This window comes from Triticum aestivum, chromosome 5A (assembly GCF_018294505.1).
Source record: "Triticum aestivum cultivar Chinese Spring chromosome 5A, IWGSC CS RefSeq v2.1, whole genome shotgun sequence".
Lineage (NCBI taxonomy): Eukaryota > Viridiplantae > Streptophyta > Magnoliopsida > Poales > Poaceae > Triticum > Triticum aestivum.
In genome coordinates, this window is record NC_057806.1 from 602,009,348 (window position 1) to 602,020,535 (window position 11,188).

General features: G+C 47.5%; 1 protein-coding gene across 2 annotated transcripts; it reads left to right on the plus strand.

Moving 5' to 3' along the window:
- Window positions 1-6,658: 6,658 nt before the first annotated feature.
- On the plus strand, window positions 6,659-7,480 carry LOC123107896 (uncharacterized). 2 transcript variants are annotated; one of them, XM_044529793.1, is made up of 2 exons: window positions 6,659-6,792; window positions 6,900-7,480. In XM_044529793.1, the coding sequence occupies exon 2, from the start codon at window positions 6,911-6,913 to the stop codon at window positions 7,286-7,288; it is 378 nt and encodes a 125-aa protein (XP_044385728.1). In that variant the 5' UTR covers window positions 6,659-6,792; window positions 6,900-6,910; the 3' UTR covers window positions 7,289-7,480. The 2 variants fall into 2 exon arrangements, with proteins under 2 accessions (XP_044385728.1, XP_044385727.1); XM_044529792.1 differs by having other exon boundaries at window positions 6,663-6,792; window positions 6,895-7,480.
- Window positions 7,481-11,188: the final 3,708 nt, after the last annotated feature.

Here is an 11,188-nt window from a genome sequence, read left to right on the forward strand (position 1 = left end):
TCAGGCTCATGCCCACGTCAAGAGGTATAAGACCTCCGACGATTCTCTTAGCCTGCAAACTAAGGGAGAAAATCTCAATTGTTGAGCTTGTGCTCAGATTGTCTGAGTGCAACAATCACTTGAATCGAGTGGGAGTCGATCTTCCAGATGAGATAGTGATGTTTCACCAAAGTCATTGCCACCAAGCTGCTAGAGCTTCGTGATGAAATATAACATATCAGAGATAGATATGATGATCCTTGAGGTATTTGCGATGTTTGACACCGCGAAAGTAGAAATCAAGAAGGAGCATCAATTGTTGATGGTTGGTGAAACCACTAGTTTCAAGAAGGGCAAGGGCAAGAAGGGATACTTCATGAAACGGCAAATCAGCTGCTGCACCAATGAAGAAACCCGAGGTTGAACCCAAACCCGAGACTAAGTGCTTCTGAAATAAGGGGAACAACCACTGGAGCAGAATTACCCTAGATACTTGGTAGATGAGAAGGCTGGCAAGGTCGATAGAAGTATATTGGATATACATTGTGTTGATGTGTACTTTACTAGTACTCCTAGTAGCACCAGGGTATTAGATACCGGTTCAGTTGCTAAGTGTTAGTAACTCGAAATAAAAGCTACGGAATAAACGGAGACTAGCTAAAGGTGAGCTGACGATATGTGTTGGAAATGTTTCCAATGTTGATATGATCAAGCATCGCACGCTCCCTCAACCACCGAGATTGGTGTTTGCGTTGAGCATAGACATGATTGGATTATGTCTATCGCAATACGGTTATTCATTTAAGGAGAATAAGGGTTACTCTATTTTTGAATAATACCTTCAATGGTCTTGCACCTAAAGGAATGGTTTATTGAATCTCGGTCGTAGTGATACACATTTTCATGCCAAAAGATATAAGATAGTAATGATAGTACCACTTACTTGTGGCACTGCCATGTAAGTCATAATGGTATAAAACGCATGAAGAAGCTCCATGTTGATGGATCTTTGGACTCACTCGTTTTTGAAAAGTTTGAGACATGCGAACCATGTCCATTGGTGTATATGCATGAAGAAACTCCATGCAAATGGATTGTTCGGACTCACTTGATTTTGAATCACTTGAGATATGCAAATCATACCACATGGGCAAGATGACTGAAAAGCCTCGTTTTCAGTAAGATGGAACAAGATAGCAACTTGTTGGAAGTAACACATTTTGATGTGTCCAATCCAATGAGTGCTGAGGCATGCAGTGAATATCGTTATGATCTTACTTCACAGATAATTCGAGTAGATGTTGAGAATATTTACTTGATGAAACACAAGTCTGAATTATTGAATGGTTCAAGTAATTTCAGAGTGAAGTAGAAGATCATTGTGACAAGAGGATAAAATGTCTATGATATGATCATAGAGATGAATATCTGAGTTACGAGTTTTGGCACACAATTAAGACATTGTGGAAATTGTTTCGCAATTAATACCGCCTAGAACACCATAGTGTGATGGTGTGTCCGAACATCATAGTTGCACCCTGGTGCGTACCATGATGTCTCTTATCGAATTACCACTATTCTTCATGGGTTAGGCATTAGAGACAACCACATTCACTTTAAATAGGGCACCACGTAATTCCGATGAGATGACACCGTATGAATTATGGTTTAGAGAAACCTAAGTTGTCGTTTCTTAAAGGTTTGGGGCTGCGACACTTATGTGAAAAAGTTTCAGGATTAAGCTCGAACCCAAAGCGGATAAAATGCATCTTCATAGGACACCCAAAACAGTTGGGTATACCTCTTAATTCAGATCCGAAAGCAATATGGATTGTTTCTTGAATCGGGTCCTTTCTCGAGGAAAGGTTTCTCTCGAAAGAGTTGAGTGGGAGGATGGTGGAGACTTGATGAGGTTATTGAACCGTCTCTTCAACTAGTGTGTGGCAGGGCACAGGAAGTTGTTCCTGTGGCACCTACACCAATTGAAGTGGAAGCTTATGATATTGATCATGAAACTTCGGATCAAGTCACTACCAAACCTCGTAGGACGACAAGGACACGTACTACTTCGGAGTGGTAAGGTGATCCTGTCTTGAAGGTCATGTTGCTAGACAACAATGAACCTACGAGCTATGGAGAAGCGATGGTGGGCCCGAATTCCGACAAATGGTTAGAAGCCATGAAATCCGAGATAGTATCCATATATCAGAACAAAGCATGGACTTTGATGGACTTGCCCGATGATCGGCAATCCATTGTGATAAATGGATCTTTTAAGAAGAAGACGGACGTGGATGGTAATGTCACCATCTATGAAGCTCGACTTGTGGCGAAGTGTTTTCCGACAAGTTCAAGGAGTTGACTACGATGAGATTTTCTCACTCGTAGCGATGCTTAAAGTCCGTCGGAATCATGTTAGCATTAGCTGCATTTATGAAATCTGGCAGATGGATGTCAAGACAAGTTTCCTTACTAGTTTTCGTAAGGAAAGGTTGTATGCAATACAATCAGAAAAGTTTTGTCGATCCTAAGGATGCTAAAAGGTATGCTAGCTCCAGCGATCCTTTGAAGGACTGGAGTAAGCATCTCGGAGTTGGAATGTACGCTTTGATGAGATGATCAAAGATTTTGGATTTATACAAAGTTTATAAGAAACTTGTATTTCCAAAGAAGTGAGTGGGAGCACTATAGAATTTCTGATGAGTATATGTTATTGACATATTGATGATCAGAGATGATGTAGAATTTCTAGAAAGCATATAGGGTTATTTTGAAAGTGTTTTTCAATGGAAAGCCTGGATTAAGCTACTTGAACATTGAGCATCAAGATCTATAAGGATAGATCAAAATGCTTAACAATACTTTCAAATGAGCACATACCTTGACATGATCTTGAAGGTGTTCAAGATGGACCAGTCAAAGAAGGAGTTCTTGCCTGAGTTGTAAGGTACGAAGTTAAGACTTAAAGCTCGACCATGGCAGAATAGAGAGAAAGGACGAAGGTCGTCCCCTATGCTTAAGACGTAGGCTCTTCAGTATGCTATGCTGTGTATCGCACCTGAAGTGTGCCTTGCCATGAGTCAGTCAAGGGGTACAAGAGTGATCCAAGAATGGCTCACAGGACAGCGGTCAAAGTTATCCTTAGTAACTAGTGGACTAAGGAATTTTCTCGATTATGGAGGTGGTAAAAGAGTTTGTCGTAAAGGGTTACGTCGATGCAAGCTTGACACCTATCCGGATAGCTCTGAGTAGAGATACCGGATACATATAATGGAGCAACAATTTAGAATAGCTCCAAGTAGAACATTTATTTGGAATAGCTCGAAATAGAGCGTGGTAGCTGCATCTAGGAGATGACATAGAGATTTGTAAAACACACACGGATCTGAAAGGTTCAGACCCGTTGACTAAAACCTCTCTCACAAGCAACATGATCAAACTTAAAACTCATTGAGTATTAATCACATAGTGATGTGAACTAGACTACTGACTCTAGTAAACTCTTGGGTATTAGTCACATGGTGATGTGACCTGTGAGTGTTAATCACATGGCGATGTGAACTAGATTATTGACTCTAGTGCAAGTGGGAGACTGTTGGAAATATGCCCTAGAGGCAATAATAAAAGTGTTATTATTATATTTCCTTGTTCATGATAATTGTCTTTTATTCATGCTATAACTGTATTATCCGGAAATCGTAATACACGTGTGAATACATAGACCATAATATGTCCCTAGTGAGCCTCTAGTTGACTAGCTCGTTGTGATCAACAGATAGTCATGGTTTCCTGGCTATGGACATTGGATGTCGTTGATAACGGGATCACATCATTAGGAGAATGATGTGATGGACAAGACCCAATCCTAAGCATAGCACAAAGATCGTGTAGTTCGTTTGCTAGAGCTTTGCCAATGTCAAGTATCTCTTCCTTTGACGATGAGATCGTGTAACTCCTGGATACCGTAGGAGTGCTTTGGGTGTATCAAACGTCACAACGTAACTGGGTGGCTATAAAGGTGCACTACAGGTATCTCCGAAAGTATCTATTGTTTTATGCGGATCGAGACTGGGATTTGTCACTCCGTGTAAACGGAGAGGTATCTCTGGGCCCACTCGGTAGGACATCATCATATGCGCAATGTGACCAAGGAGTTGATCACGGGATGATGTGTTACGGAACGAGTAAAGAGACTTGCCGGTAACGAGATTGAACAAGGTATCGGCATACCGACGATTGAATCTCGGGCAAGTAAAATACCGCTAGACAAAGGGAATTGTATACGGGATCGATTGAGTCCTTGACATCGTGGTTCATCCGATGAGATCATCGTGGAACATGTGGGAGCCAACATGGGTATCCAGATCCCGCTGTTGGTTATTGACCGGAGAACGTCTCGGTCATGTCTGCATGTCTCCCGAACCCGTAGGGTCTACACACTTAAGGTTCGATGACGCTAGGGTTATAAAGGAAGCTTGTATGTGGTTACCGAATGTTGTTTGGAGTCCCGGATGAGATCTCGGACGTCACGAGGAGTTCCGGAATGGTCCGGAGGTAAAGATTTATATATAGGAAGTCCTGTTTCGGCCATCGGGACAAATTTCGGGGTCATCGATATTGTACCGGGACCACCGAAAGGGTCCCGGGGGCCCACCGGGTGGGGCCACCTGCCCCGGGGGGCCACATGGGCTGTAGGGGGTGCGCCTTGGCCTACATGGGCCAAGGGCACCAGCCCCAAGAGGCCCATGCGCCTAGGGAACCCTAGAGGGAAGAGTCCTCAAGGGGGAAGGCACCTCCGAGGTGCCTTGGGGAGGATGGACTCCTCCCCCCCTCTTAGCCGCACCCCTTTCTTGGAGTAAGGGGCAAGGCTGCGCCTCCCCCCTCTCCCTTGCCCCTATATATAGTGGAGGGGAGGGAGGGCATCCATACCTGAGCCCTTGGCGCCTCCCTCCCTCCCGTGACACCTCCTCCTCTCCCGTAGGTGCTTGGCGAAGCCCTGCAGGATTGCCACGCTCCTCCATCACCACCACGCCGTTGTGCTGCTGCTGGATGGAGTCTTCCTCAACCTCTCCCTCTCTCCTTGCTGGATCAAGGTGTGGGAGACGTCACAGGGCTGTACGTGTGTTGAACGCGGAGGTGCCGTGCGTTCGGCACTTGATCATCGGTGATCTGAATCACGACGAGTACGACTCCATCAACCCCGTTCACTTGAACGCTTCCGCTTAGCGATCTACAAGGGTATGTAGATGCACTCCCCTTTCTACTCGTTGCTGGTCTCTCCATAGATAGATCTTGGTGTTACGTAGGAAATTTTTTGAATTTCTGCTACGTTCCCCAACAGGATACACTTTGCATAATTAAATTCACTCAATTCTCTTTAAATCCCAGTTTCAACATAATTTCCTTTAAGAAAGACCACTCAACTCGATTATATGCTTTTTGCAAGTCTAATTTGATGGCACACAGACCATCTTTACCCGCCCTTTATTCTTTATTGTATGGAAACACTCATATGCCACTAAGATATTGTGTGCAATCATTTTTTCTGGGCACAAAAGCACTTTGAGTTGGGCTGATAATATCTAATAGGATTATCTTTAGACGAGCAGCAATCATTTTTGAAATAACCTTATACACCCCATTGCACAAACTGATTGGTCTAAATTGAGTTAGCGTTTCCAGAGAAGTAATCTTTGAGATCATTACAGTTGCAATACCAATCCACCCAGGCGGTATACAAGAAGTATTTACCGCCTGAAGAACCTCTTGATCAGGTCATCCCCCTACATGGACCAAAATCTTTTGGAAAAAATAAAATTGAGGCCATCAGGGCCCGGCACTTTTAAATCATCTATCAAATAGGGCTTTCCGAACCTCCTCGACCGTATAGGGGGCGAGAAGAGCATTATTCATTTCATCGGTCACTTTTCATTGGACAAGAGATTTTGTCCCAAGTCCAACTTTATAAGAGCCTTTCTAGCAGATTCCTTATGCTAAAAGTCCAAAATCTTCTCCCGATCCCATTTTCCTGAGAAATTAGTGAAATGATGTCAGCTAGTAGATCCCCTATCCTAATTTTTTATTTAAATTCTTCAAAAAATTTGCTCAGATAATTTTGACAAATTTATCACATTTTCATAGCTAACACCACCACAACGTTCCCACACGTGTCTCCTCCCTCTGCGCCAAGATCCATGCCGTCATCCAAAGGCAGCTAGTACGTTCGCTGGAGATTGTTAAAAACCAACGTCAGCCATATAGCGCTTTCAATGGTGAAAACTCTTGTCTAATCAAGTACGCCCACTGACATTTCAAGTGAAAGTAACAGAAACTTTTTTGGATTTCCCACCAATCTAGAAGGTAGTAATTTGGATGAAAAAGTATCTTAGAAATTGCACTTTTTCATCAGAAGAAAACTGGGTGAAAGCTGGCCCCCTTTATTACCCAAGAGTTTCGTCAATTTTTTTTTTTGTGAAATAAGAGTTTAGTCAATAGAAATTGAAAATACAAGTCCTACTTTTAATGGGCTCGGTATTCTTCACAGCCCTATCCACAACGCTCCCACACGCTGGGCTTTCGTACGGGCCTTGTGGGCCTTCGCGCGCGTGCGTTCCAGAAACGTCTGGTGTCCCTTAGTAAAAAGAAAAGCGTCCCCACGACGAGAAGGATAAATAATTCCGCCGCATCTTCTTGTCCACCCCCTCCTCCACATCGCCGCCGTTTCATTGTTGCAGAACCCGGCGAGTTCGTCGACGGACCGTTCCGGCCGCATCGCTCGCCGCCGTCTCGCCCCGCGGCTTCGGTAAAATCGCGGTACGCTCTCCTTCCGCCCCTATCGTTCTAGCCTCCAGGGAAAGGTTCAGTGTCGCCGCTCAGGCACAGAGGCACTCATCCGGCTCCCACGCTTTGGCACAGCACAGACGCGCACGGCATGCTCCGCCGCGCGGCCTCCTTGCTACGCGGGCGCGCGGCCTGGCCCCCTCGCCGGCCAGTGACGGCCGCGGCGACACTGGCCCGACGCCGCCCGGAGCCGGAGGCCCGCCCCCGCGCCGTCGACGGCCGGGGCTACGCGCGCATGGCGCGGCGGATGCCGCCCACGAGGCCTGACGGGTACTCCACCTCCGACGGCGAGGCCGACGCCTACGGAGACGTCGAGCACCTGGAGGACGTGGAGCCGGCGGCCGCCGCGGACGGCGAGGAGGACGCCTCCGATGGGGAGGGGTGGGACGGGTTCACGCTGGACATGGGCGCCGGATCCATCGTGGACAATGACGATGAGGAGGAGGAGGAAGAGGAAGTAGATAAGTAATGCGAGGGTCGCCGGCGAGCCGGAAGCGCACGCAAGGTGTTTGCTGAAATGACCAAGGCCATTGTTTGCATGCTCGTTGCTCCAATACCCATGTACTCGTAGCATGGTAGTATTTGAAGAGTTGAACTGTCAAATAATCCGTGTACTACTCCCGGTTCTAGTAGTTGGTTTTCACCTGGGATTGGGAATTCACAGTTCGGTTGCAGCAGCTCTCCTAACCGTGCCTCTCATTGCTTTTTTATTTACGGCAGACTCCTAGCTACTGCTCCTACAAGATGCGAGAGTCCCTGGATCGCGCGCTCAGGTACCTCGCGCTCGCGGTGGATCTCCTTCTCGACATCATCGCTCCCGCCTCCCGGTGGATCAAGACAATGTGGAAACGTTGGTGCGGCCGGACAGCGGCGGCGCCGTCGTCGGAGGACCTCCCGGTGGATCTCCTTCTAGAAATCATTGCTCGTGCCGACGTCACAGCCATCGTCCGCTGTGCCGCGACCAGCAGGATCCTTCGGCGCGGCATCCTCGACCGGGCCTTCCGGCGCAGCATCATGGCCCGCCACCACGGCGGCTTCGATCGCGCCCTCCTCCTCGGCGTCTCCTACCGGGAACGCGGCGATGTCACGACCCACCGCGTCATCCACACCCCAGGGCCAACAAAGCTCGCTGCCCGCCTCGACGAACTTAGCTTCCCGGACCCGCTCAGGGCCGTGGCCTCGCGGGCCGGGGCAGCCTGCTCGTCCTCTGCCGGCACCCCCAAGGCCTTGATGTCAAGCTGCGGGTGTGCGACGCATTCACCGGTCATGTCACCTCACTCCCACCCGCCAGTTTGCCGGACCCGTGCCTCCACGTCGTGCTCAGCATCGGTGACGCCCGCCGCTCCTTCGAGCTGCTCGTCGCTGACAAGAACATACAATTCCACCAGACATTCTCGTCCAAGAGCGGTCAATGGAGCGCCGTCCACCAGGTCTCCGTCCCCCACCCAGACAAACATGTCGGCTCTTACTGCTCTGCCGTCATCGGTCGCACCGTCTACTGGCCCTGTCATGTCCACGCCGTCTCCTATTGGGACCATGTCCTCGCTCTGGACCTCGACGCGCGAGAGGCGACGATGATTAAGCTCCCACGGGGCTGCTTCTCCAGAATGGCGACCAGTAAGAAAAACGAGCACCTCCACCTGGCCTCAGTGCACGGTCGGTTGTGCTTGCTAGTCGCCGAGAGCTGTGGCATAGCGATGTGGACGTTGACAGCGGCGACATGGAGCCAGCGGGTGGTTATCAACACTCTAGAGATCGCGAGGCAGGTGGGGTTCTCTCCCTACGAATATGCCCTTGCGCCGTTGAGAATCGAGGGGTTCGGGGAGAGGAGCGGTGCCGTCATCCTATCCCAGCCAAGGTCTGGTATAAACAGCGGTGAGTTACTCCGGCTCGACCTTGGAACTATGAAGAAAGTGCCTGTCGTCACGAGTCTCAGTGGCCCTGGAAACGTAGTGTGGGTCGCGCGCTTGTTCTTGCACGAGGTTGATCTACTCTCTGTACTGGATTTACTGGAAGCCATGAAGCATTTCTAAGCATGCACTACTTTCTCCTTTGTTATGCAAGATGCGTGTATTAGTTTTAGCTCTATTATTACGTTGTACTAGGAAATGACTATTGTTCAAAGATTTTCTTTAATCAGTGACTTACGTACTATTACAGTAGATAATGCATTTTAGAAGGAAAGGGGTATTGTTTATCGGGTGATGATGCTTAAAACATATTGCATTTACTCCGGCCATTCACGCATAAGTAAACCTAGAAGTAAGTACACACTTTGTTGTGTGGTTTCCTTTATAGGGTTTATTTCATGCATGGCGGTTCCTTTGGTGGTGGTTGTTTTCGTGGTTTTAGTGGGGATGAACTAAGATGTGGTATCGCTCGAAAGCATAGGTATGGTTGAAGAGTCCATACTTTCACGCGTAGAAGGTTGTCACCAGCCTCGATAAAGTAAACACTGCTTATTTAACCCGAGAAACTCTATACAAATGATGGCGCTGTGTCCTCTTCCAGAAGATCTAGTCACCCCTAGTTCTTCGGTCCATGACAATGGCACCTTACCTGCATGCCAATCTCTAACATAACTATTGTGGATACCAATCCAACGGTACTATCAAAGGCGAGCACCTAGCACAAGAAACATAGACAACACTCCACATGTACTAGTGTTTCCTCCCTTCATCGATCTATGACATGATGATATGACAACATGCGGCCCAAAACGCCTCTAATGAATTACATGAGTAACCGAGGTGTTGGCCCAGGCGGTGAAAAACATTGCTTAGTCGACGACATGTGTGGCCAGCCGTGAATCCACATCCCAGAACGCTAAGAGCTCGTTATTTCTATGGAGAGAACAATCGTATAAATTATGTAGGTTGGGTAGTAATCAGTTACAACCTTAATAAAAGGATACACACTTGTTTGTTTGCCAAACTCATTTCGATACAATACCCCATCACCGCAGGCGGGTCTACCGCCCCTCTTACTTGGCCGGTAGTTGTCTGAGCTTGTCATAGGTTTTTTTGAGGCAATCTCGCGAAGCTTTTATTTCAAATTGTCATAATGTTTACAAGGACGAAAGGAATTCCCTCTGGCTGGCGTAGCCAAACATGACGACCAGGCCCTAACTTTAAAGCATGCTTCGCTAAATTGTGAGCCTCCTTATTGGAGCTCCTAAATTCATGAACTATATTACATGAAGTAAAAAATGTAGCCGTCATCTTGATCTCTTCGATGATAGCTCCGTAGGCTGATCCACTCCCGTTCTTGATTTCTGACACAACACCTTGGCAATCTGAAGCTAGATGTACACAGTTCAAATTCAGATCTTGGGCTAGTGCCAAGCCTTCCCTGATAGCAAGCGCTTCAAGGGTAGCTGCATCATTTTGATTTCTGAAAACATAGGCCGACGCGCCAAGGAAAGTGCCTTCGCTGTTTCTGCAGATAGTACCCACCGTTTCGTGGTTTCCTCCCCTACTCACTGCTGCATCAGCATTAAGTTTCGTAATATTCTCGGGCGGTGCTAGCCAACCCGACCGCCCAGCTGCTGCACTCCCGTGGGGCTCACCCTTTTGAGATAGCTGAAGAAGTTCTCCTAGGTAAGAGTTAACGAAACCATGAACTGCATATGGGCTTTTGAATATATCTTAATATATTGCCTTGCGCCTCGCACCCCAGATGGCCCATAGAGTTATTGCAAACCCGGTGAACTCCACCGGTTCCAATGTTCTACCCATGACAAAAATCCAGTCCTTAGCACAATCATGTTGGTTAATGCTCAGTTGATCCAGGATGGCTTCGGATGACAGCGCCCACGTGCTCCTTGACATAGGACAGTCCAACAATGCATGCCTCCATGAGTCATGAACACCACACAAACTGCATGCTGCAGATGTCGCCATGTTTCGCCTATGTAACACTGCAGCTGATGGGATCGAGTTCTTTGCCAATCTCCACATGAAGACCCTGATCTTCGATGGGACCTGTACCTTCCACAACGACTTCCAATCAGCTCCTTCTGCTTCTACTCTTGATGTACCCCCGCGACCCTCTAGCCACGCTTCTCTGTTCAGCTTTGTGCGGGTGAGCATATGATAAGTTGAGCTGACTGAAAAGTGGCCCCGAGGCTCCTCACTCCAAGCCCAAAAATCAGAGATCCTACGAGTACATAAAGGTATCTTGACAATTGCTTCCGCATCAAACAGTGTGAAGACAGCCCGCACCAACTCTTCTCTCCAAGTTGCTGTTGATGTTTCTATGAGCTCTGAGACACGTCGAGGTGGGTTCGGAACCAAGGAAGCAATCGGTCTTCTGAAACTCTCTCTTGGGATCCAGTTATGATTCCATATATCTATCTCTTCTCCATCAC